The sequence below is a fragment of the Ailuropoda melanoleuca genome, chromosome 4 (assembly GCF_002007445.2).
Source record: "Ailuropoda melanoleuca isolate Jingjing chromosome 4, ASM200744v2, whole genome shotgun sequence".
Lineage (NCBI taxonomy): Eukaryota > Metazoa > Chordata > Mammalia > Carnivora > Ursidae > Ailuropoda > Ailuropoda melanoleuca.
This window is the reverse complement of record NC_048221.1, coordinates 51,995,003-52,022,641: the sequence shown is the minus strand read 5'-3', so window position 1 is coordinate 52,022,641 and position 27,639 is coordinate 51,995,003. Positions and strand designations below refer to the sequence as shown.

Genomic DNA, 27,639 nt, shown 5'->3' with positions numbered 1-27,639 from the left:
CCTTTTGTGGGTTGAATTTACGTATTTCTTTCACCTCGCAAGTGTGGGCTTAGCTTCTTTATCAGGTTTCATAAACCCCATTCCAAAGGCTAGATAAGATTTCTTCAAGCAGCTGTTTCACAAACTACTTGGCCATTGGATTTGCTCATTTTTAGCTAGTACAGGTAATTCTAGGGCAACTGTCTGACGGCATCCCTCAGTGGAGCGGCTCTTGATCTTCCCAGTGCTTCTCCTGTGCGGACTGACCTCAGTACCCGGGACTGCCTGCACTACAGCGACACTCAACGCTATGTGTAATTACCACAGCACTGCTTTTTCTCCCACCCAAGGGAAAGAATATTATTACACATGCTTTAATTTACACATTTTTTTAAAGTTAAGTTATTCACAAACTTTGAGGTTTTCGTAGAAATAGCCCTCATAGCTACCAAGTCACCAGGGCTGGGACCCAGTGCCCGTTGGTTCCCCCAGAGCGTCTCAACACCTCTCAAACACCCTGGGCACTTAATACGGGCATACTACCAGTTCTCAGTAAGGGACATCCTGGTTAGCCCACATCTGCTATGGGCCAGAAACAGATGGCTTTGGAGGAAGTGAGTGATTTTCTTCTTCAGTTGATCCTTGAACAACACAGGGGTTAGGGGTGCTGACTTCTTGCCAAAGAAAATCTGTGTATAATTCTGACTCCCCCAAAACTTAACTCCTAGTAGCCTACTATTCACTGGAAGCCTTACCAACAACATAAACAGCTGATTATCGCATAGTCTATATAAGTATTAGATGCTATACTCTTACAATAACGTAAACTAGAGAAAAAATGTTATTAAGAAAATGCTATGGCAGAGAAAACACACTTACAGTATTGTACTGTATTTATCCAAAAAAAAAAAAAAAAAACCCAAACAAAAACCCCCCCCAAAAAACCTGAACACCAATCTGTGTATAAGTGGATCTGTGCAGTCTGAATCCCTGTTGTTCAAGGGTCGGCTATACTTACCTCTTCACTTGGGGCACATTCCTTCTCACTCACATCATACACATCTTCCTCCACCAGCACGTACTCATCACCAGGCCCCCTCTCTCTGGCACAGAGGAGACCCGCTTGCTGGCTCCTGGCCCCAGGCTGAGTGTCAGGCAGGGGGAGGAGAACATCTGCTTTGCCACAAGGAACTCGGGACAGGGGGCGGTGCTGGAGGGTGGCAACCTCTACCACAGGTTCATCCAAGCCGTTTGGAGGGAGTGGCTCAGGCCCAGCACCCTCCTGCAGGCGGTCTGATGGCTTGCTGGGACCCTCCGTGTCAAATGACTTTCCTGCGTCTCCATTCATCACAGAAAGTTCCTCTCTATCTGCGGCACTTTCCATTTTGGAAACCGTTTCAGAGTTCAGCTCATCATGCCATTGAACTTCTTCATTCCTTCTTACACCAGGATGCTCAAGTGGTTTTGTGTAATCCCGGAGGATTCTCTGCACTGTACCCTCCTCCTGCCCCTGTCTTCGCATGAGCTCTGCGGCCCATTCTACACTATGCTGATACCTGCAAGATGGAAATCCTGTCAGTAACACTTGAATTTCAACACTCAAAACACAACAGAGCATGCAGAAAAGATGGGGCGGTAGTATGCCAAAGGGTTTATAGCAGTTTTTCTCAGCAGTGGGCTATAGGTCAATGTTTTCTTTATACTTTGTGTTTTCTGTTCTTCAATAAGCGTGTGTTACTTTTGTCTTTATTATTAGAGCTTCATTTAATTTTCTTATTTTGAAAAAAAAACTTGACCCCAGTTTGACAAAGCATGAATATTTATGTAATTTAAAACTGGCAGACCAAATGATTGAAGTAAGTACAAAGAGAATATGGCCATCTTCTGTCAGGATTTCTTTTACATTAGTCTCAATTTTGGATATCACAACATTTTCAGAAAAATATCCTGCTTGTAGTATACACAGCCTTTGCTCTGTATTGGAATGCAAAACGAGAATTTCAATAAATATTTTTCACGGTACCTACTAAGGTCTCCACTGTATATGGCAAGAAAGGATTACGTGCTGTACATATGGCCAAGCATCCTAGCAGAAGGGCCCTTTTTCTCATAATAATTTTTGAAGTACAGTTTGATGAGGAATATCTGCTTCGTTCTTCAAATGTAAAGGCAACCCCTGAACACTTCCCAAGTTACAAAAAAGTCACAGGTAAGACAACGGGGTTCTGCCCCAGTGAGACGTCATGGCCTGATGACGCCGCTGGGATGCGTCCATGCGGGTCAGGATGCCATATGGAAATTTCATCAGCGGGAGAGCTAAAGGCAATGCAAAACTCAAGTACTTTTTGCATCTACCTACAACTGCTGGACTGGAAAGCACCTAAGATGGCACAGAGGTAATTTTACTCATCACTTTGAGTATTTTGCTGTGTGTGGATGACTGAATACGTCATAGTTTATCAACTGTAACACCTCACACGTTATCGAAAAAGAAAGCTGGCCTCTGCTATATTTAAGATTTGTGGCTGCTTAACCCTGATTCCTCAGAAGACTCTTCAAGCTGTCCACATCCCGTCTATCCTATATAGGGATGAGTACGCCTTCCTAAATATTGGGAACTGTATCTTAGATTTTTTAAAAATTTTTATTTATTTATTTTAAAGATTTTATTTATTTGAGAGAGGGAGAGAGAGATAGCGAGACAGAGAGCATGAACAGGGGGCAGAGGGAGAAGCAGGCTCCTCACTGAGCAGGGAGCCTGATATGGGGCTTGATCCCAGGACCCTGGGATCATGACCTGAGCTGAAGGCAGACGCTTAACAGACTGAGCCACCCAGGTGCCCCTGTATCTTGGATTTAAAGAGTAAAACCTGCCAAGGCTACTCTCACACCTAAGAAGCAGGGTAGACACCATGACTGTAAGCATGAACATCAGCCTGACTCTTTGACTTGTAACTACATGACAAGGACAGTTACTTAACTTCTTTGTGCCTGTTCCTCCACCCGTAAGTTGGGGTAATGGCACTACTACTGCACAAAGGGGTTATGTATTACTTTTAATAATCAGAATAAAAAATGTAGCTGCTCATACAATGGCAGGGTGTCTTCTCTGGCCACTGTTGCATACGGTTGAAAGAACTTTTGTTTGAGAGATCTAAAAAGAATCTTTGCTCTTCACACCACCTACAGCACTGGCTTTATAGGCTTCATGCTACGAATCTCCTTTATTTGAACACAAATTTTTGTGTCAATATATGTTTCTGGGGAAGGGATCCCCAACTTTCATCAAATTCTTTCACTCAAAATATGTGAAAGAACCACTGAATGAAAGGTTCAACAATTGCCCCTTTGAGCAAAAGACCTGGAACTGAGAGAGAGAAAGAGCACACACACGCCACTGCTCTGCTCTCTGCAATAGGGTGGTCAAGGCAGACAGGAATTCAAACTTTCATTCCATCGTGTTCTTGTACTAGCTACATGACCCCCATGAGGCTCAGTTCCTCATCTGTAAACCAGGAGTAACTGTACTGACATCATGGAGCTGTTGCAAGGATACAAGGAGACAAGAGGTGGACAATGCTCGGCACACAGTAAGTACTCTGTAAACATTTATTACTATAGGATTGTGGGCTTTTTAGGGGGAGACTTAGAAATAAAATCATTTTGTCTCATACATACTACATAACAAAATATAAATAACATTTTTAATGAATGGAAGTGTACACCTTAATTAACTGCTCTCTGAGAGCAAGGGCAGTCATGTGGGGACAAGCGCGGCACCAGATCTGGGTTCTGGAGTTGGCTCTTTCGTGTGACTCTGAGCTAAGCCACTTAGCATCCCTACACCTTTTTGCTCTTCTGCAAAAGGCCAGAATCACACCTGCATTCCTGCCTCATAATGACCTCAGATGTTCATTTTATGGAGCTCAAATGAGACAGTGGCCACAGAAGCATGTGGAAAAAAGCCTCTGAGCAAGACTGGTGATGAAAACAGCCAGATACACAAGTGACTAGACATATGGCATATGAGTCACAGAGCAGGTGTCCTCTCATTGGCTAACAATGCGTTAAAAAGCCAAGTCCTGCTGCGATTAACCCCAGACACTGCTGGAGAAGCAGCAGGAAGAGAAAAGTGAAAAGTAAAAGTCAGGAAACATAAGGGAGAGAGTGGCAGGGGAAAAGGTGGCAGCTATGATTAGAAGCAGCAATGAGACTGGTGAAAAGCAGACCCATCTTAGCACCACCAGACTACAGAACGGTGTAGCATCTGAATACGCCTCTGCTTCTTCTGTCTCTATGCCCTCGAACACCCCTCTCCCCACCTACTGATTAACACCTACCTATCATTGGAAGCTCACAGCAAAGCAGTTTTGAGTCAGTCTGCTTAGGTCCAAGTACTGCCCTTATGCAAGTTACGTAACCTCCTCTGGCTGTGTTTCCTCACCTGTCAGATAATAACAGGCGCCACCTCTAGGGGTGATGTGAGGGCTTTAGGATAGTCCACAAATGTGTTATCCGCACAGGACCTTGTCCATGGAATATGCCCAAGAAACGCCAGCATGTGCAACCACGTTATTGTTCTCACTATGTGTCAGTTCCTTGGAGGCTCTGGAGCTGAACTGGCTCGTCTGATATAATGAGATGGAAATGACTATGCCTACCTCAAAGGCTTCTTGAGAAGATGAACTGAGATGGTCAGGTAAAGCATCCGGACTGGTAACTGGCACTGTTGGAGCAACCAGTACCTGTTAGCTATGACGGTGATCGCAGTAACATCTCCCTATAATATTTACTACAGAAGAGTGCAATTGTTTGTTTACTTCTCTTCCTCTCCCACTAGCCTGTAAATCCCTCGAGAACAGGGACAAAATCCTGTCCCCCTGTTGTATCTGCAGCACCTACCCAACGCCTGATGCACAGACACCTGCAGGAAATGCTGGCTGAATACAGGACTACAAATGAGGGGAGAGCAGCCCCCCCTCACGGCTGGCCATTCAGGGACACAACCTATATACTTCAGTCCCCTAGGGCATCATCCAAGGGTCCGGACGCTCACATCCAGAGAGGATTACATAGAAGGTTCTCTTCACCCAAGGACAACTGTTGTTGGAAAACAGCCAATCAGAGTGAGTTCCCTTGAGAAAGGGATCAGAGTTTCAGAGGGAATAGTAAAGAAACAATTATAACAAGAACTTAAGCTGGAAAATTAATCTAAAAATATAAAAATGAGCCCATTTCTTTTATTTTTTATTATGTTAGTCACCATACAGTACATCCCTAGTTTTTGATGTAAAGTTCCATGATTCATTAGTTGTGTATAACACCCAGCACCATGCAATACATGCCCTCCTTAATACCCATCACCAGCCTATCCCATTCTCCCACCCCCTCCCCTCTGAAGCCCTCAGTTTGTTTCCCAGAGTCCATAGTCTCTCATGGTTCTTTTAATATAACAATTTAGATTGGTTTTTTTTTTTTTAAAGATTTTATTTATTTATTTTTTTAAGATTTTATCTCGACAGAGATAGAGACAGCCAGCGAGAGAGGGAACACAAGCAGGGGGAGTGGGAGAGGAAGAAGCAGGCTCATAGTAGAGGAGCCTGATGTGGGGCTCGATCCCATAACGCCGGGATCACACCCTGAGCTGAAGGCAGACACTTAACTGCTGTGCCACCCAGGCGTCCCAACAATTTAGATTATTTTAATTATCATGGCCAAATAATCAAGTACTGATGGGGGGCATAATTTTCTGACAGAACTGTCAGATGTGGTTAAGTCCTAACCCCTGGCACCTGTGAATGTGAACTTCTCTGGAAACAGGGTCTTTGCAGACGTAACCAAGTTAAGAAGAAGTCATACTGACTGGTTTCCTTATAGAAAGAGGAGGGAAATTTGGACAGAGACACAGACATACACAAGGGAGACCTCCATGTGATAATGGAGGGAGGGCCTAGAGAGGTGCATCTATAAGCCAAGGAATGCCAAAGATTGCTGGCTACCACCAGAGGCTCAGACCAGGCAATGCAAGATGGACGGATCCTCCCCCGGAGCCTTCTAAGCGAGCACAGCACTGCTGACACCTTGATTTTGGACTTCCGGTCTCCGAAGTATGAGACTAAATCTCTGCTCTTTTAAGCTACAGTAGCCTGAGGGAACTAATACAAGGATCGATAAAATGCTTGCAGTGTTATTACTGTAGAACTTACAAAGGGATAACCTCAGGCAGGTGACAATCTCCCCCATCCAGAACCTCACGTACTCAAACTGGCTTGACACCATGTCATACCCACTGCCAGCCCGATCAGGATGCAGTTCTGAGGGGCAGGCTTCTGCTCTGTTTCCGAGTCCCAGTGCTGACTGCAGCTTTACTGCAGCTACTCCTGCGATGGGGGCTCTGCCAGGTTCTCAGCAGGCCCCTCCCACAGACCAGAACCTACCCCCAAACCCAGCCTGTAGGTATAGCCGGAGCAGCCACTGAGATCTCCCTGGTGTCACTGCCCCCAGACACTCCTCTGGCCATGGGGTTACCGAGCACGTAACTGAATAGCAGCTGATTCTGCCAGTATGTGCTAGAAGCAAGATGAAAAACCATCAGGGGCTTCAATACTTTTAGAATGTGTACAGAAGAGCTGCACCTTGGGCTGCCCCTCAGGGCATCCTGCTCTCCGGGAACTAACAGTCTAACTCCAGGTGTATGATGGATGGCACAGCGAGGGGCACCAAGGCAGACCGTCTGGGAGCCCAAAGAACAACCCCAACCAAGGGAGGGTGGTGGTGATGAGAAAACCTCCAGGAGAGTGACATGTAAGCTGATCATGGGATGGGCAGTGACAGCCAGGCAGTGTGCGTGCTTGGGGGGTCAGGGAGGAAAGTTCCAGGAAATAGGAAAAGCATGAAGAAAAGCCAGAGGAAGGAACTGTGATAGTGTGAGAAGATGAGGAAGAGCCTCTGTGGAAGCCTTTCTTTCAGCCTGCAAGTGTAGAAAGAGGAAAGAGACAGGGCAGGAGGCCAGTTATAGACCTAAGTGTAAACATCTTAGCACTTAAAGACATACACATTAGAGGGTAACTGTTCACATTTTGGAAGGAATTCAAGTGGCAAAAGGTTTGACCTAGGATTATTTTAAAAAAAATAAACTTATTTGCATTGCAAATACGATTTGATCCACATTAAGTTCAGACGTAATTTTCAAGGACACATCTACTACCCTCCCCCCCGCCCAAAAAAGCATGACCTATCACATTGGAAACGGTTATCTACAAACAGATCTGATTTAAGCCACAATTCTGGCCAAGGCCACCATGACTTACTTTTTTGACGTGATTATAGGCATGTCTGTCTTCATATCTGTAACAACAAAAAAGTTCTGTTCAGACAAATTTTCCTTAAGGGAAAAAAACCACTGAAAATCCAGAAAAGACAAAGAGAATTTCAAGAATCACAAAACCACACATCTAGAAGGCTGACTAATCCTGCCCAACCAGCAATGGGGTGCTTTATATGCCGTCATTACCTGAACCCACCCCCTGAATCCATCGGAAAGCGATGCTGACGGATCACAGTGCTCTTGCTGTGCCCAGATGTGACCCTGAAATCCTTCTCAACTCAACACTGCAGCTCGGCAGCAATGGTATGCAAGAGGAAACCCATCTGCAACCTCTGAACTTTTGGATGAGAATATCGATGCTCTGAAGTTTTGCACTTTACCCCTACTTTCCCGAGCTCCATAAGGCATCTTCAGTCAAAGCGCCCCACATGTACCTACAGAAAGGGTTGCTGAAATGAATCTCGTGGTAGTGTTGGTTCTGGGTGTGGACCTGGGAGTTCTGGGCTCTAGTTCTACCCGTGGGCATCTGGCTGGTTGAGCCTTTCTACCTACAATGTTATTTATTGATCACCTGATGCTATGGGTTTTAGTCCTCATCTGCCCTCACTCTGCCTTTGGGCAAGTTATTTTTCCTTACCCAAACTCAGCCTTCTCTCCAGAGCATTAGAGGCTTGGAACAGATGATCATCAGCTTTAAAAACCCTAGGAGTTCACAGACTCCTACCTCCTTAGGAATTTGTCAAGTTTTACTGACAGCCATCCATGTGCCAAGCACTAGAGATGCATAAGTAATAAAGCAAATCCCCTCTTCTTGAGATACTCACAGTCTAATTGGGGAGAAAACCAGAAATGATTGATTGTAACCCAAGGTGATATATGATCAAATAAAGGATTATAAAAGGAGTAGCTCACTTTGCCTGAAAGGCTTAGTGAAAAACACCAAGGAGGAGGAGGAGTAACTGAGCTGGGCTCTGAAGAATGAATAAGAGTTCACCAGGCAGACCAGGGGGGAAACAGGCAGGGGAAGCCATGCAGAGGCTGAGAGAGAGAGTAAATGCACAGCAGGTTCGTGGAATGGCAAGCAGCCCAAGGTGGTTCTAGGCCAACAATTAGAAGACGGTGCATAGAGAGGCTGGAAGATGAGGCTGAAGCCAGAATTTGAAGAACCTCCTAAAATGGACATTTGAGATTTACTTCTTTAGAGCAGTCCACAAGCTTAATTTCTGTTTCCTTGGCATAAATTCCTTTCCCTCAAATTTCTATTACTGTCTAAAATCTAGTTACTACACAGATCAAGAAAAGATTCTCAATTGTTAAGATCATTATACTATTTGAAAACTTTTGTTTCTGGACAAATATCAGTAACTGCTGAAGCTGGAACGGTGGGGGTCATTATGCTATTTTTTCCCTACTTTTCCCTCTCTTTTTTTGAAACACTCATTATGAAAAAATTTTCAGACATACAAAAGAGAATAGTATAATAAATTCCCATGTTGCCACCCCTCGGCTTTAACAATTAATTCATGGCCAATCTTGCTTCATTTGTTCTTCTGTTCATTTCCCCCATCCCCAGATTATTTTGAAAAAGATCCCTCACATTCTATCATAGCATCTCTAAGTAGCTCATTATGTATTTCTATATAATGACTTAAAAAAAGGAAAACATAAAAATGACTTTTTTTTTTTTTTAAAGATTTTTATTTATTTGACAGAGATAGAGACAGCCAGCGAGAGAGGGAACACAAGCAGGGGGAGTGGGAGAGGAAGAAGCAGGCTCATAGCGGAGGAGCCTGATGTGGGGCTCGATCCCATAACGCCGGGATCACGCCCTGAGCCGAAGGCAGACGCTTAACCGCTGTGCCACCCAGGCGCCCCAAAAATGACTTGTTAAAAAAAGGTGGGGGGAGCCTGGCTGGCTCAGTTGGTAGAGCACGTGAATTCTTAACCTTGGGGCTGTGAGTTCTAGTCCCACGTTGGGCATAGAGCTTACTTAAAACCAAAAAACCAAAAAAAAAAGAAAAAATTGCAATACCATTATTACTTTTAAAAATTAATGTTAATTCCTTAGCCTCATCCAAAATCCATGGGTTGCCTCAATTTTTAAAGTTGGATTCAAAATCCACAAGGCCCATACATTACAACTGACTGAAACATCTGAAGTTGATTCTAATATATGTTACCCCACCATGATTTTCTTCCCTGTAATTCACTTACTGAGCAATGGGTCTTCTGCCCTATACAGCTTCCCCCTGGTCTGGCCTCAGATGATCACATCCCTACTGTGCTGTAAACATGGTGCTCATCAAAGGAGCATGCCAGTGCTGTCCTCGAACTGCTCGCGGATGGTCCAAGAAGGGCCTGCACCAACCTTTAAGCAACCGTCTCACTCAGCACACTGCTTAGTTCAGCTCACCTTGTTTTCACAGCCAGATTTTCACAGAAAGAGAAGCCGTAGGTAAACAGCTAAATAACATGGGATCTATTTCCATTCTGGTACAAAGGACTTATCTTGTGATACTTCAGTACTTTGAGCAGCACGGGCTTAATACATTCTTTGACCCTGTTTCCTGTAAATTGGTGGAACTAGAGGCTTGATCAGATTCAGGCTCAATATTTTGGGCAGCCTACTTCATGGGTGGTGCCGTGTGTTTCCCTTAAAAGACAAAAAATGTGTTGTCTGTTTGTACGTCATCAACACCATTGGTGATCAATGCTTTACTAGAGGATGCAAAACAGTGATATCCTAACCCTATTATTCCTTGTTTATTAGTGGGAATCTTCTATATAGAGAAACCCCTCACTACTCAGTGACCCTGAGAACCAGTTCATGTTTACTAGTTTCCAAAATGGTGAATCCTCCACAGGTGAATTTCTTCTGGCATGTATCAGTACGCACCAGCATAAATTAAAAGATTCAAGCATTTTTGGTGATATTATTACCACTGACTGAATTTTAAAACAAATTGTAGTATTAGTCTTTTTGTTTTTTTTTTTTTTTTTAGAGAGAGAGAGAGGGAGAGATCGATCTTAAGCAGGCTCCATGCTCAGCACGGAGCCTGACGTGGGGCTCCATCCCAGGACCCTGAGATCATGACCTGAACCGAAATCAAGAGTTGGATGCTTAACTGACTGAGCCACCCAGGCACCTCTAGTATTATTCTCACTGATGCTCAAATGTTTCCCTCTTTGGTCTGGGAAGCCTCTTTTGAAACAAGCCTAGCAGTTTTTGATAAGCTTCCTTGCTTTCTGGTATAGATGTTTCATGTGAAAATCCTGGCTCTCAACCAAACCAACATAATTAATCATTTGCTTTTTCACACCCTATACATACAACAGTCAGTTGTACCAATGCTATTATCTATAAAATAACAGCTGAAAGCAATGTGGAGATTATTTTGCCACTCTTCCTTTCTTTAGAGTATAGGGCAGGCTGATTGCACTGACGGCCCCAATTCTTCAGGTCTTCCACCTGCCAAACACCTTGACTCTAGACCAGTTGGAATAATAGCAAACATGCTGTGAGCAGTGGCCCAAAAAGCACTGACACACTGGGGCTTGCCCGTGACCCTCCACCATAACCACGAGAACATGTCTGGGCTAGCCCGCCAAAGGATGACACACATGGTGTCGTCCCCCGCCCCTCATCCCAATTGAGACCATCCTACAGCTGACAGCCAACCATAGACAACCAGACACTAGTGAGTCCAGCTAGATCCATTATTGGACTAGAGCCATTAGAGCAGCCAGCTGATGTCCATTAACTAACCAGATGGTTGAGTACATCTGGCCACGATCAGCACACCTACCTAGCAAACCTGCAGACTTGTGAGCAATCTGGATGCTGCTGAAAGCCACTGGTTAAACAACACTGTGCCCAGAGATAACTGACACAAAATATATCCTATTAGGATTGAACCTCAAGCCTCAAGTCACCATGTTTTACAGTCACTAGAAGAGTTTTCCTCTGTGGCTATACCACTAACTTGATATACAGGTTCCGCTTTTTTTTTAAATTACTTTTTTAAAATTTAACTTTGTTTTGTAATCACAAATACATTTACAAGGTTCTAAAGTCAAATCTATAAAGTCTCACCTCTTTCTCTATCCTGTTCCATCCTTCCCCCATAGGCATTAAAAAGACTTTATGATTTATCCTTCCATGAATTTCAAAAATATATTTATATCCCCCCACGTTCAGATAAACCACGGCACAGTACACAGACTCCCCCTTACTGTGCTATCTTCGCTTAGGAATACATCCCAGTGATCCCTCATTCTGAGCTCAGCAACATGGTACTTCATTATATGAACGCAGTACAGTGTAATCAACTAGCCCCCACCTAATGGACCTTTGGGTCGTTTCTAGTCTTTTAATATAAGAAACAATGTTGCAATGATTAGCCTTATGCTATTTCTTTTCCTATTTTTGTCAGTGTATCTTTCAGATAAATTCCTAGAAATGAAATTGCTGGGTTAAAAGTAAATGCTTATACTGGATATCCATGGGCAAAACACTGAAACTGGACCCCTACTTTATATCACACACAAAAATTAACTCAAAGTGGATCAGAGACCTAAATTTAAGAGGTGAAACTGTAAAACTCTTAGAAGAAAACACAGGGGAAAATCTGCATCAGCTTGGATTTGGCAATGGTTTCCTAAATGACACCAAAACTATAGGTAATGAAAGAAAAAAACAGGTAAACTGGACTTCATTAATATTAAAAACTTGTACCACTTCACACTCACTAACATAAAAAACAAACAAAAAACCCCCAAACCAGAAAACAGCAAGTGGAGAAATTGGAAACTCTGCGCTCTGCTGGTAGGGCTGGTGTTGTGGAAAACAGTTTGGCATTTACTAAAAAGATTAAAACAGAATTATCATTAAGATTCAGCAAGTCCACTCCTAGGTATATACCCAAGAGAAATGAAAATTTATGTCCACGCAAACACTTGCATGTGAATATTCACAGCAGCACTATTCGTAACAGCCCCAAAGTGGGAACAACCCAAATGTCCATATTTGGATGAATGGATAAACAAAACATGGTATATCCATAAAATGGGATATTATTCAGATGAAGTTTTGATACATGCTGCAATATGGATGAACCTTGAAAACGTCCTAAGCGGAAGATGCAAAAGGCTTCACAATGTATGATTCCACTTACGTGAAATATTTAGAATGGGCAACCTCACAGACACAACAAACATATTAAGGTGACCAGGGGTTAGGGGGAGAGGAGGATTGGAGGGAAAAAAGGCAAACGTATATATAATTTTATTAGACACTGCTAAGTTCCCCTCTGTGACAGCTGTACCACCGGCATTCCCACCAGCAATGCATGAAGAGTGTTTCTCTGGGCCTCCCCAAGGAGAATATTGTCAACTTTTGGATTTTTGCCAATCTGACTGCTAAATTGGTATCTTAGTGCAGGTTTAATTTGTATTTTTTCTTACAAAAAATCCTAATTATGTTTTCATCTGCTGGCATTGGTTATGTAATCACCATGAGACTTCCTTAGACAAACCCACTCAGGTAAAAGATTTTTAAGTTAAAGAAGGCAAGTTAAGCAATAAGAACTACACACATTAATGTTTTAACAAATTCATTAATGTTATGGTTACTGTTGTAAATTCTAATCCTAGAAATAAAAAGTATAAAACTCATTTTGCATACAGGTGAAGAGGTACTTACTTACTAGTACCTTCCGAGTGCATAGTACCCTGCTAGTCAATGTTTAACAACAGAAAAACATGAATAACAATTTTGATAAGTCCAGAAATTAGATGAAACATATTTTCACCAACCATCAGAATCCTTTCACCTTGATTAGAATTATTCTAGTTGCTAGTTTAAGCAGTAAAATTGCCACTGTGCATGTTATATCTTCTCCAGAGAATTTTCCTATGTAATCTGAAATGTAAGATCAAAGATGAAAGAAAATAATTTGCCAAAAGAACTGAATGATGTACAAATTTACCTTTCCACTTAACAACGAGCTTAGGATCTGAAATTGTGAAGTTTGGACGGCTTCTAGACAGGACACCTTTTCCAAAATAACCCTTCCGGGAAAAGAGAAAACAAAGTTAGTTCATGTTTAGTTACCAATTTTTTTAGCTGGGGGAAAACAACTATTTGAATTAATAAGAGATTCATTCTATTTTTCTTAGCTTTACATTTTCCCTCTGATTACCTAATGATTACTAAGGAAGATCTTAGCATTTATATCTGATTGTTTGAGGAGTTCTAGTAAGTTTACAGTACACCTCATGTGTCTATACCTAATGATTTCATTCTGGGTTTGGTAAAGCTCAAGGCAACAGAATAGGCAGAGGCAGGGCCTGGCCTAGACTCCCATCTCACCAGGATCAACGGCCACCTGCTGTATCTCACTTTGAGAAGCTGGCTACAACATATCTATTTTATATAAAATGTTTGGAAAGGCCCATTTTAGAGAGGAAGTAGATCAGCGGGTGACATGGGCTGGGAGTAGGAGCAGGGATTAAGTGCAATGGCACAAGGGAACTTTTTGTGGTGATGGGAATGCTCCATAACTGGACCGTGATGGTGGTTGCACAACTCTATGAATTTACTACGATCATGAATTGCACATTTACAATGGGTGAATTTTATGAGACTAAATTATATCTCAATAAAGCTATTTAAAAAATGCCCCCAGCTGGGGCACCTGGCTGGCTCAGTTGGTACAGCATGTGACTCTTGATCTCAGGGTTGTGAGTTCAAGCCCCACACTGGGAGCAGAGATTACTTCAAAAAAATAAAAATGCCTCCAGTAATGAACTGGCTATGGAGTAAAGTAAAGTAAAAAGTAAAGTAAAATAGAGTAAAATAAAATAAAATAAAATAGCAAGCAAGCTATCAATCTCAAGCTGAACCTATCATTGGTGGAAAACAGCAAAAACCAGAACTCGTCCTGATCTAAGAAGAGGTCCCCAAAGAGAAGAGACCACAGATAAGGAGCCAGAGTACATGCTGAAGCCTCATCTGTCCAGGAGCCAGAACAATATGCCATCCCGGGTTTACCTCTGGAGATGGAATGGCAGTGGGGAATTTTTACTTTTCACCCATTACATTTCTGTAAATTGCTTGACATTTTTATGAACATGCATGTCTTTTATAACTGAAAGACAAGAAAGGCCAATGCACGAACCCGACTTTATTGTTGAAACGGGGTTTGAGGGTGGGGGAGTCTTCCTCATTAACATATGGCCTCGGGGCACCTGATTCAAATTGTGCAGTTCCTCTCCTACACTGGACTGAATGGCAAGGAAAGAATATGGGTCAATTAAGGTTTGCTTTTGGGAGTGGATGGGGGGGGAAGCAAAAAGGATAGCTGGCTCAGGACTGTAAGTAGCCATACCAAAGCCATCAGCACTTACTTTCCCATAGAGCTGCTCCATATCTTCTGCGTTCCTCACAATTACATTGTTGTTTATCATCTCTGCTGTGAATACCTTGAAGTCTTGCTTAGGCCCACAGTCCTGACCAAAAGGGATGGGCAGTGGAGACTCATAACTCTCATACACTCTTCTTTTCCGCTTTGGGGCACGGAAAACTGCTTCTGCCATTTCTTAGGGGAGCAGTTTTTTAAAAGAGTATAATAAGGAGAAAGAAACAGTCAATCCATAACTATGTTGATCAAAAACGGGGGTGCATTTATCTTTAGGCTCAGAAAATGTCACGGTCTGTGGGAAAAATAAAACATTTAGAAGCAGTGAAGTAAGAGGGAGTAATGAGAACATTTTGTACAAGCACTACAAATCCCAATCACCTAAAATATCTCAATTCCCACAATCATGCCCAAGAAGTCAGTGGCAATATTTCTAATTATAGTGGACAAGACTGAGGCCTAGCGGCATGTCCAAAGTCATAATGCCATGCAAAAGTCTACTGATAGCAAACGCGATAGGATTCCTGTTTATTAGGATTATTCCCATTCTTTTGCTCAGACAACAGACATTTATTGAGTACCTACCAGGGCCACCTGATAATCAAAGGTGCTGGCAAAATAAAGCCAAAAGAGACACTGTCCTCAAAGAATTAAATCCAGTCAGTATTTTTTTTTTCCCCAAAGAAGGACCTTAAAATACATTCTAAATATTAGGTCAGTCATCTCTGAATTTCTCAGGTAAATCAGGAAATAATAACAACGACAGAAACAGCTCAGGGTCTGTTATGTACCACCAAACGCGAGTGGTGAAGAGCAGGAACTCCAAAGCCAGAGCGCCAGGGCTGACCTGGCTTTACTATGTCCTGTGTGATCTGGGGCAAAAGCTGCTTAATCTCTCCATGCTTTGGTTTCCTCATCTGCAAAGTAAGGATAAAAACAGACTCTATCAAGGACCTAGAAGAGTAGCTGGTCCATAACGAGCATCATGTGTGTTCTTTGCTTTATTGTTATAGGGAGAGCACTACCAACTCTGGTTTACAGCTGAGGAAAACAGGTTCAGGTCAGAGATTTTGTAAAATGCCCCTTTGGATGATCCCAGGTCTGTTGAATTCCAGAGCCTACACTCTTCTCACTAGGGTTCTGCTGCAAGCACAGGCAGCATCTGTCTCCCTTTGTCTGAAGGTCTACTATTTCTCAAGGTCAGGAGCTAAAGGGTTCCGGAAAATTACGGAATTACTTAGTGTGCACTCAGCACCCTGAGGAAGTAAAGGAAGCCAAAGTCAGTACCTCTCCCTTCCAGGCCTTAGCCTCAATCTGAGGAGACAAAACAAGCCCATAGCACACAAGAAAGCAAACTGAAGGTAACACAACAGGCTGCAATTCCATAAGGCTAAAGGAAGGAAATGAAGTTGAGTGCACTGTGTGATAAAGAAACAGAGCCACAGCAGACATCTAACTTAGGAAATCTCAACCACATGCAAGGGGGGAAAATGTAAACAGCGCCAGAGGGTGGGCCAGGCACTCCACCCTCCCAACAGACGCCCTGAATAAGAGGGGAGACATGAACCTGCTGCTCCCTTCGTCCTGGGCCCAGCTTGATTGAAGCGGAGAGCAGATCTGGTGCTTGAAATACAGTGGAGCCCTAGCACACGTTTCACCTACATGGATCCAGAGAAAGAAGTAAGACTGCTGATTAAAATGCCTCCTGCACTTCATACCAGCATCCACTGGGCAATGGATGCAACCAAGCCAGAAACAGCCAGTGACAGTGGCCAAATCTGTGGAAGGTAAGTGGTTTTATGGGTTCGTGACCATTAAAAAGAAACTGAATGCCTTGTCCAGTGTGTGATGATACCTTTATCCGCCCTCTCAAAGAAACTGAGGAATTAGAGGAGGACAAAGGAAAACTCAGACCAAGGAAGAGTTACAGAAATTGATAAATCAATTACAAAGAGAACTATGAAAAATAAGAATCGGCAAGTTGGAACCTTCATAGAACCGACCAAGTATGCTAAGCAGCAAAACACTAGAATAATGAATTTTTAAATAAGACACCTCAATGGAATTACATACTGAGCAAGACTCATGTGTATAAAATGTATATATGTATAAAATGTGTATATGTATAAATGTATATATGTATAAAATGTGTGTATAAATATATATATACACATTCCTGTAAAGCATTCATAACAAAACTTTGTATGTTGCATGTTAATGGACAATTAAGAGATTTTCTTCCAAGAGCATTTTAATTAAATTTTCACTTGCCGACTTATCCCTCAATCCAAGCCAATGAATGCATTTAGCATTCAACAGAAGAAACAGTAATTTATTCTAAAACTTAAACAATGCTGTGCCGGCTTTTTTGAGGCAGGATGTTGGAATCTAGTGAGAAACTTTCTAGGCATTTCCAGGAACAAGTCGGGCTTTTATGAGATTTTTCACTTTTATAACTTAACTTCTGGTTAGTATTTAACTTGTATATGGCTGCTACATTTGGAATTTTTTTTTTTTTTTTTAAAGATTTTATTTTATTTATTCGACAGAGATAGAGACAGCCAGCGTGAGAGGGAACACAAGCAGGGGGAGTGGGAGAGGAAGAAGCAGGCTCATAGCAGAAGAGCCTGATGTGGGGCTCGATCCCATAACGGCAGGATCACGCCCTGAGCCGAAGGCAGACGCTCAACTGCTATGCCACCCAGGCGCCCCTGGAATTTTTTAAAAAAAGAGAAAACGTTAAATGGCTAACTTTAAGAACTCCCAATTAAATTCTCTCGAACAAGTGACAATGAAACTTTATTTTAATTTGGCTGGCTTGGAATTTTCCCTCAGATTGCTGCTATACTCATTTAAAAAAAAAAAATAAAAAGCAAGAATGAGCTAGGATACTTGATGGCAAGACTCTGTATTCCAACTCAAGTGTGTGTGACAGAAAGGTTCCTGCCACAAAACAATTCCGTTTTCCACAAAACCTCAAAGTCTGTGATCTGGTGTTACCTCTGCTCATGTGGCAGAACAAGGTTCAAGAATCTGGCTCATAGGGGCGCCTGGGTGGCACAGCAGTTAAGCGTCTGCCTTCAACTCAGGGCGTGATCCCGGCGTTCTGGGATCGAGCCCCACATCAGGCTCCTCTGCTGGGAGCCTGCTTCTTCCTCTCCCATTCCCCCTGCTTGTGTTCCCTCTCTCGCTGGCTGTCTCTGTCTCTGTCAAATAAATAAATAAAATCTTTAAAAAAAAAAAAAAGAATCTGGCTCATAGGCCTCCTACTAGATATACAAACCTGCCGTTATTATCACGCGACCTTGCACAACCCACTTAAGCTCTCTGAGCTGTTTCTTCATCTTCAAATTGAACAGGACTGGGAAATAGTTTGGAAGTCACTCAAATGTTAAACACAGAATGACCATATGATCCAGCAATTCCACTCCTTGGTACAGATACAAGAAAACTAAAAACATGTTCACACAAAAATCTGTACCCAAATGTTTACAGCAGTGATTCATAATAGNTTTTAACAGGGATTAATAAAAAAAAAAAAAAAAAAAAAAAAAAAAAGTGGTAACAACCCAAATGTCCATCAACAGATGAATGGATCAACAAAATGTGGTGTATTCATATACAATGGATTATCAGCAATAAAGGAACGAAGTGCTGATACATGCTACAGTGTGTATGAAGCTTGAAAGCATTACGTTAAGTGAAAGCAGTCAAAAAAGACCACATATTGTATAAGACCATTAATATGAAATGTCCACAATAGCAAATCCATAGAGACATGAAGTGGATTAGTGATCGCCAGGTGCTGAGGGAAGGGAGAAATGGGAAGTGACTGCTAATAGGTACGGATTTATTTTGAGGGTGATGAAAATGTTTTAAAACTGGACTGCAGTGGTGGTGATGGCTACCTAACTGTGAATATACTAAAAGTCACTGAATTTTACAAGGGTGAGTTCTATGGGATCTGGTCTCTTAATAAAGCTGTTATTTAAAAAATTCAATAGAACAAATCAAATGATCTCTAGTTCCATGGTTTTGGGAAGGAGTTGTCTTGTGCTGAACTTGAAAGGCAAAGCAGGGGATAAAGGACTGAATTCACTATTCTCCATATCTGCAATAGGAATTTAAGACATGTTGCTTTAGTGCCATGATAGGAGAACGTTAATGAAAGATGTGGCATATGAATACAATTAGTAGAGGTAATCATCATCCGTAGGTAGGACACACTAGGCACAGACTGTGCCATATACTACACACATGGGTGCTACTATCCTCTTTCACAGACAAGGAAACCGAGGCTTAGAGAGGGCCAGTCATTTGCCCAAAGCCCCATGCATGAAAATACAGCATTGTAAGACTGGCCTAAAAGAGGACCCATGTCTGAAGCACACACATATGTACAGGAATGAATGGGGCAGCTGTCAAGGGGTTTGGAATGTGAAGGCTGGTTTAGACTTGGAGTCAATGCAGACGCTTAAGCAGGGAACTGAAAAGAGATTAATTAACCTGGGGTGGTATACAACAGTGGCTCTCAAGCTTGGCTGCCCTTAGAATCACCTGGGGAAGTCTTAAAGCTCCTAATGCTCAGAACTTACCTGCAATTACATCAGAAATTCTGGAGCAGGACTCAGGTGATTTCAACATGTAGTCAAAATTGCCAACTACTGTTACAGGATAGCCTATTCAAACTCACTGAATCCCAACAGCCCCCTAAGTACTATTACTATTCCCATCGTTCAGAGCAGGAAGGGACTCAGAGGGGCTGAGTGCTATGCACCTGTAACGGATTATTGCTTTTCCTTTCCCAAACCAGGGCATACTGGACTCCAGATACAAGGAGTGTTAAGCATATTTACTTTACTATCAAAAGCAGGTCTTGTTCCTTATTCTTCCCTTGAGCAGACAAGCTAACACTGTTTAGGTATTCAGTAAATGTTTATTCCAAACAAAACAAAACAAAAATGGGGGAGGTAACTCCATTTAATTTTCCAAACCCCTGGAAATGCCTTGCCAAACAAACCTAGTTAAAACTTCCCACCCAGTAAAGCTCACCTTCTCCCAATATTAAAAAATGTTTGAAGCTCCAATAGTGTACCTCCTGGGCTAAGGGAGACAAGGATGAAAGGGACAAACAACCCAGCCCTTGGGGAGCTTTCAAGTTAGAACCTGAGACTAAGTCACATAAACAAACGATAACCCTTTGAAGGCTGTCGTGAGGATTAAGTGGGTAACTGTGTGAAGGCGAAAGAGCCTCGTACTGGCCTGTCATGTGCAAAATGCTGGCCAGACGGGGACTGCAACTGCAGTAAAGACTGCACAAAGTCAGAAAGCATTAAGGGCCCACCAAATTCATAACCCCCTGTCTTAATTCATCCCCCTGCGAATTTCCTTGAGTGCCCGCCACCCCGCAAAAGCGCACTAACGGCTGAGGCTCCCCTCGGGCAGAGACTGTGTCCTATACACCTCGACGTCCCCAGCCCCCAGCACTGAACGGTTCTTCGGAAAAGAACGAAGGGAAGTGCAAAGGGCTACAGGTGCTCGGAGAACGGGAGAGGCGCTAATTCCGGCGGAACCAGGAAGCCTGGCTCCCTGGCCCGGCCCACTCAGGGGTGGCTGTGCAACCCAGGGAAAGTCTCTATGCCCTTTCCGTTCCCTCTCCCGAGAGCTTTCGGAGAAGACGACGTCTCGTCTCGCACCAGAACCCCCACCAAGAGCCGCGGCCACCACGCTCAGCGCCACGACACGCCACTAGCTGCCCGCCCCGGAGCCTTACCTTCCTCAGCCTCACGCGCTCGTCGTTACTCCGGCAACGCCAGCCGGAGGGCGGTTACCGCCGCCGTCAAGCAGTGCGGCCGCAAAGCCGGGCGAATGCGCAGCTGCAGACCCTGAGGGAGCGCCTGCCGGGTCTTTGCGGAGAGCGCCTGCGCAGAGCCTGAAGGCGCGTTTTTCGTACCTATTGCTCGCCTTTCGCCGGGTGTAAGCGAGTTCTCTTTCCTGTCCTCCTCGGGATTATACGGACAGCCTCCCGCACAGATGCCACTTTCGTTTAATCCTCACAACAGTCTCGCCAGATTCATTTTACATGAGATCCTAAATTACTTGTCCTATGTCACATAGCTGGGAGGTAGTGGAAACGAGACTCTTAGGCATGAAGACTTAGAGCCTGTCCCGAGGCGGGGGTTGGGGTGGGAGAGTTGAAGCGACCAGATTTTATTGTATGACCTCGCCCTGAAAAAAACGGGTCTGTAAGCTTAGCCCTGATGCTGACCTCAGCTTTCTCAGTGTAGATGTATATAAGCTGGAGCATGCCCAGAACCTGTAAGGAAGCGCCCTCGCGCAGACACCTGACCAAAAGCCACTGTGTGCACTGGCTGCCCTGTGCAGTGTGAAGGACCACAGCCAGGAGTCAGAGCTGCATGTGAATCCCCGCCGCCCCCCTCACTGGCTGGGTGGTCGGGAGTGACTTAACCTTTTCGACCCTCAGTGTCCTCTATGGAAAAGTGGATCGTTAGAATTATGCCAGATGAGCAAAACAAAAAAGTGTGGGGAAATGTGAAAGTTATTCCTGACCTGGTTATTTTAAAGGAGGTCTAGTAGGGAGTCCCATATATACTTTTCCAAATACGAATCCCAGGGTTCCCAGAACGCATACCACACATGCTGGGCAGGTGGGGGAAGGTGGGTGACAGGGAAGGGTGGCAAATAAAGCCAGAGAGATTCATGAGGCTAGGTGTGATGGGCTTCAAAATCTGAGCCTTTCCCAAATTTTTCTTGTATCCAGGACTTCACACACACTTGCCTTGGCCTGGAACATCCTTCTCTCTTCTGTTTGTGGCTGTAATTCCTGGTCCCCCCTTGGGCCTCAGCTCATATATCTCTTCCTCCAGGAGACTTCCTCTTGCCTCCCTAGGCCAGCTTGGGTGACTTTCCTCTGTGTTTCTACAATGGTCTGGTACACCCTGTGTTGTCCCTGTTTCCTGGTCCTTCTTAACCAGAGGGCTTCAGTGGATGGTCCACCTGCACAGGCCTTAACTGCTCAGCTTTGAGTTCAGACTTTGATTTAGATAAATCAAATTTAGAACAGCTTCCTGGTTAGAGTGTTGCAAAAAAGAGAGAACTTCAGCAAGGTTCACAGAGTAGTGGTAACAGGATGAATGGGGGCAGGGAAGAGAGAGCGGGCCCAAGGCTGTAATATCATACCAGAACATGCCAATTTAGGAAATACTGGTTTTAGAATGAGAGGGTTTTAACAATGAAGGGGAACTCAGAGGTTGTCCAATTCAATTTCCTTATCTGACAGATAAGAAAAAAGGTTCAGAGGCACTGTGCATTGCCAGAGGTAGCAGAGCAAGTCTGAAGTGGGGCCGAGATGACAGCCAGATCTCCTGAACCTCTCCGCCTGGTACTCTGCATTCAAGAGCTTGAGATTCATCCATAATGAGATCTCGGGTGGCATCACTGGGGGCCCTGTCCCCACAAAGGGTCCAGAGTGAAAGCTACCGGATAAGATATTCTTCCCCCAAGATTTCCTCCACAATCTGTTTTTTTTAAACCTTTTGTTATGGTCATTTTCAAACACAAAAGTAGAAAGAATATTCTAATAAATCATTACTTCCACGATCTTCAACCTTTGCTATCTTGTTTCTTTTATACTCTCTCTCTCTCTATATATACATCTTTATTCCACTGCTGGAATATTTTAAAGGAATCCTAGACATCGTTTAATTTCACTAATAATATTTCAGTATGTAATTTTAACAGATAAATTTTATTGCATATTATACATTTTCATGTGCATATGCATAGCTGATGTTTATATATACATGCATATGAAATGATATGTAGTTGATTCTCATTATTCACAGTAGTCCTACGGAGTCACCATGAACACTGAATCAGTGAATACTGAACCACTGCTCATGGGGTTAGGTTCCTGCCAGACTCTGCCACTATATTTTTATCAACTGATCAGTACATAACCTTATTTTCTGTTTAAAGACACTGTATTTAATATCTACTGTTGATTCATTAACATTGAACTCACGGCCAACAGCGCTGGAACTCATGCCTGAACGAAGCTTATCTAACAGGTATTTTCTCTGTAAGTCACATCACAGCCTGCTTGGCTTAGGAACACTAGGCGACACTTCAGCACTCTGCTTGGTGTACATTTTAAGTAGTGAATCAACAGAAAGCACAAAAATGAGAAAAATTGGTAATAAGGAAATTGCCAAAAGCAAACTTGTTTACAGTATGAGAGCAGGGACTTCAGCTGGGAACTTGCATACTGGGAGACTTGAATTTTTCTCCACTCTGTGCATGTGCGTGTCTACGAATGACTAAGTGCTGTGAATGTTGATTTTGGCATGACAAATAAATGTGAGCCAGTAGGTGCAATTGCAAACACAGAATCTGCCAATGTGTGCGTGTGCGTATATATATATATATATCCCCAATATCATTAGCACATCTAATAAAATGAACAATAATCCTTAACATCATTTGTGAAATGTTACACAGAATCCCCAGCTAATATTTGGGATATAAAATTGCTGATCTGAAATTCGAGTTCCATTACGTGTCCTATATGTAATTGGACCAATCTCATGATGATTTATTGGGTGTTTATATGTGCTGGCCATTTTGCATCCAGTTTTATTTAATTCTCACCGCAGCCCTGTGAGGTAGGTGCTCTCACCTCTATTTCACGGTTGAGGTTCCCTCTCTCTTTCAACTTCTCAGAGCTGGGCAACAGTGGAGGCCAGATAAGGATCCAGATCCACTCGACTGCAGGGCTTGCGGTCATTTAAATCAATCATGTTGGGTAAGGGAGGGCAGTGCATTGACAAAACACAGCTTTAAATATGGAAATACAAAAATAACTAACAGCGAGTGTTGGCGTCAGGTCAGGACGGGTTGAAGGGCCCGCAGGTCCTCCGGAAAGAAGTGGCCTTTGAGCTGAGCCTGGAAGGAGGCTTAGCTTCGGGAGAGTGGCCAGGAGGACGGAGACAGTGAGCTGGGGCACAGGGCAGGCCCGCGTACCAGGCAGGTGAGGGTTTTGAGGTTCTGGCGGGGAGGAGCTGGGCCTGGCCGGGCAGGAGGTCGCCGCCAACGATAAGGTCCGATAGGCAGGGCGGGGCCCGGTTGCGCCGGCGCGCGAATTCCAGGCTTGGCATTTGGACTTTACCCCGCAGACAATGGGGAGCCACCGGCGTTTCTGAGCAGGATAGGGCGGCCCCAGCTGTCGCCCCATTGTTTTCCCCAGACTGGGCCGAACTCTGCAGTATTTCAGCGAGCCCACTAGATGGAGATATTTTAGCAAATTTAAAGCGCCCAGCCTTTCCTGGACACCAATTTCCAGGGAGAAAAACAAACATGCGGACTCCGCAAAACCTCCGTGTATTGACTCCGCAGCATCCGCAAGGTAAAACGCAAGGGCTGTGAAACAAAAATCAAACCAGGGACGACAGTGAAGCTCTGAAGTCCTGCCAGTCCTGCCAGTGAGACGAGACCTCAGGTCATCCCACAGCTTTGAAGGAGAAAGGGTCCTGGAGGAACAGGAGAGGGCACAGTATAACTAGGGCCCTCCACTTATTATCTAGCCTTTAAGCCTCACACCATTCCTTTGAGGCAGGTGTTATGCCATTTTACAGGCAAGGAAATGAGATGCGGAGAGGTACATTTGCCCAATTACTGAGGGAGCAGACGCCAGGCCAGGCCCAGGGATAGAGTTGACAGCATATGGTAACGTGAGTTGGGCCAGCCTCTGAGGCATTACTTTGCTGGGCCTGGGATCCCCTGTGCAAAGGGTTGGGCATTGCCTTTTGATTCTTCTTCAGTTGCTAGAAAAATCTGTAACAAGGACAATGAGAGCTACCGGGATCCTACCGTTTGCACTATTCCAGCTGCTTTTTAGAGATAGTCTCACTTAATTCTCTCACAACAACCCACTGAGTTAGGGATTATCACACACCCATTTTATAGGTAAGAAAACAGATTCAGAGAGGTGAAATGACTTGTCCAAGGTCATGCAGGGAAGAAGCACCCATAGGGGGAAGTGGATCCCAGGTATGGCCACGTCTGTTCTGTTCTTAGTAGTTAAGCACATTCGACATCTGGGGAAATTCCTTAGAGAATCTGGGGCACAGATGTTCAAAGAGACACATACAGAGATTTTTTTTTTTTAAATCAAGGTTTGTAATTTATCATGGTTTGTAATTTTTAAAAAGTGGGGGGAAATAACCCAAACGATCATCCCTAGAGGAAAAGACATATAAAATGTGGTATAAAAGGTTCATATGATAGAATACTACGCAGCAGTTCAAAGGAATGAACTACCTCTTATATACATAACAACGTGGATAGATTTCAAAAACATGCTTGGTGATAAAAGACAAGCTGCAGAACAATATGAATCCTATGATACCATTTACTTAAAACACACCCCAAACAATATCATATACTGAATGTACATATAGGTACACTGAACTGTTTTAAAATAACAGGGAGGGGGAACCTGGGTGGCTCAGCTGGTTAAGCGTCTGACTTTGGCTCAGGTCATGATCTTGGGGTCCGGGGATTGAGTCCCACGCATTGGGCTCTGCGATCACCAGGAAGTCTGCTTGTCCCTCTTGACCTCCCTCTGCCCCTTGGTCCCCCCTCCCCGCTCCTGTTCTCTCTCAAATAAAGAAATAAAATCTTTAAAATAACAGAGAGGATGTGCACCAAATTCATTAGTTATCTGTGGGACTTGGGTAGTAAATAAAGGGACATTAGCTTGTTTTGTTTCTTTAAAAAAAAAAAACAAACTAGGAGCAAATATGGGGGTGGGGATATAGGTGATTTTTAAATTATTTGTTGTATTTCTTCATCAATTTTAATATTTGCACAGAAAGATGCTTCAGGTAAACAAATAAATACGAAGATAGAAAACCACAAAACCAAAGTAATTTTCCTATTTAGCATCAATAATTTGATGATGGCAGTTGCCAGTACTCTGGGTCTGAGAGGAACCTGGGAGAAGGGGATCAGAGGAAGCGGCAGCCAGGTTCTGACCCTAGGGGGAACAGGCCCAGGCTCTGTGATGAGAATGTGGCTGGTGGGGTCCAAGGCACTAGCACTTTCAGCATAAGAGCCCATCCCGGCATCCTGCACGTGGCCCCAGCACGCTGTGACTGCCGTCCCTGCCAGGGAAAAGCTAGTGCTACACGAGGTGGTGGGGACCGCACCAGGAGGACAGAGAGGAGCAGGGGAGGGTGCAGGGGCCTTGGCTGGAAACGGCCACACCCTCTGGCTCCTTTCCCTCCTTCCCTTTCCTTTGGTTATTTTCTGTGACCTCAAGGTTACAGACCATTTCTTAATGCGTGTCCTTGAGGGGGTCACACCCGCTTTGCTCACCAGGTGCTCCCACCACTAATGAAGGGTGATGCTGGCTTTGCCCATCTGCTGGGGCTGAGGTGACAGGCACGTGGAGTTATTAGGGCGAACGTTCTTTGCAAACTATCAATCACTACAAACAAATAGAATTTTTCTTCTTCCTCTTCCTTTACGTTTGCATATTCCACAAAATAATGTGAGATATATAGAGAGCCTAGCACTTTCCTTGCGTTGGCTCATTTGTTGCTCTTAACATGCCTCTTAGTGAACACTTCTATTCTCCCCTTTTGAAGATGAGGAAAGTGAGTCGGAGGTGTCAAGTAATTTATCCAAGGTAACCCAGCTAAGAAGTGACAAAGTAGGATTTATTTTTTTTTAATTTTTTTTTAAAGATTTTATTTATTTATTTGACAGAGATAGAGACAGCCAGCAAGAGAGGGAACACAAGCAGGGGGAGTGGGAGAGGAAGAAGCAGGCCCACAGCAGAAGAGCCTGATGTGGGGCTCGATCCCACAACGCCGGGATCACGCCCTGAGCCGAAGGCAGACGCTTAACCGCTGTGCCACCCAGGCGCCCCGACAAAGTAGGATTTAAATCCAGGTCTACCTGACTGCAGGGCCACTGTGCTGTATTGATACAATATGTTTAATGGTCTCATAAAAGGTCTCATTCTAGAAAAGAGGTACAGAGAATATTTGGTGGTTTTCTTCTTTTTCATAAAATTCTTCTTTGCTCCAAGTTGCTGTTGTCTTGTGTGTGACCCCTTACAGATACCCACCTCTGAGCTCAGGATCATAATTTCCTTGGTGGCTGGTGGCTGAAAAACTCTCTACTCTGCTCACAGGAGACAGGGCAGAAGAGGCCCACCATGGCCCAAACCTGGCTTTCCTGCTCTCCTGGGTATGTCAGCCTCAGAAGTCAAAAGGCCTGAATTCCAGGCAAACCAGGAATAATGCCCCAGTCATCAAATTTGAAACCAAAATTCAGCAAACACATCTATTTGCTGCCAGAAAGCAAATCGCTTTTTCTTTTCTTTCTCATTTTTTTTTGCCCAAACAAAACATCCTCTTATGAAATATGTCCAATTTGCAATATTTACTTTCCCTTTATTTAATAACAGGAAAGAGTTTGCAGGACTTTTGTTGATTTTTGCATTTCTTATTAAAATTCTTAAGGGGGTTTTGGGGGAACTTAATCAGCAAAAAAGGAGGAGGAAAAAAAAATCTCATCTGCATTCCACAAGCCTTATTAATGGAGGAAACTTGCTGTTTGTTTAAGAGCATTTTCTGATGGGAGAAGGCAAATCATCACGTGTTCCACAGCCTTCCTGTGAATCTTTTGCTTGACTGTGCTTCCTTCTCAGCTGTCTCCAGAGCTCTGAATTCCTTGTTTCAAGCTTTCTGCCCAAGAAGATGGAGCTGGGGTTTATGCCCCACTGCCACGCTGGGAGGGAAGCTAACACTCATTGAACATCCCCAGCTCAGTTGTCTGCACCCACAGTCTCACTTCACCTCAAATCAGCCCTCCTGGCAGCGCTTA

The 27,639-nt window shown here is 43.7% G+C and overlaps 1 protein-coding gene across 8 annotated transcripts in view; it reads right to left on the bottom strand.

Moving 5' to 3' along the window:
- Positions 1 to 20,600, bottom strand: part of TSEN2 (tRNA splicing endonuclease subunit 2) — a 42,705-nt gene extending 22,105 nt beyond the window's left edge. For 2 of the 8 annotated variants that reach the window (XM_034658795.1, XM_034658794.1), the window contains exons 1-4: positions 14,714 to 14,904; positions 13,294 to 13,375; positions 7,290 to 7,326; positions 998 to 1,535 (exon numbers count right to left, since the gene is read on the bottom strand). In XM_034658795.1, the coding sequence (XP_034514686.1) occupies positions 998 to 1,535; positions 7,290 to 7,326; positions 13,294 to 13,375; positions 14,714 to 14,902 (846 nt within the window). In that variant the 5' untranslated portion in view covers positions 14,903 to 14,904. The other 6 variants (XM_034658796.1, XM_034658797.1, XM_002921265.4 and 3 more) reach the window with 6 other exon arrangements.
- Positions 20,601 to 27,639: the final 7,039 nt, after the last annotated feature.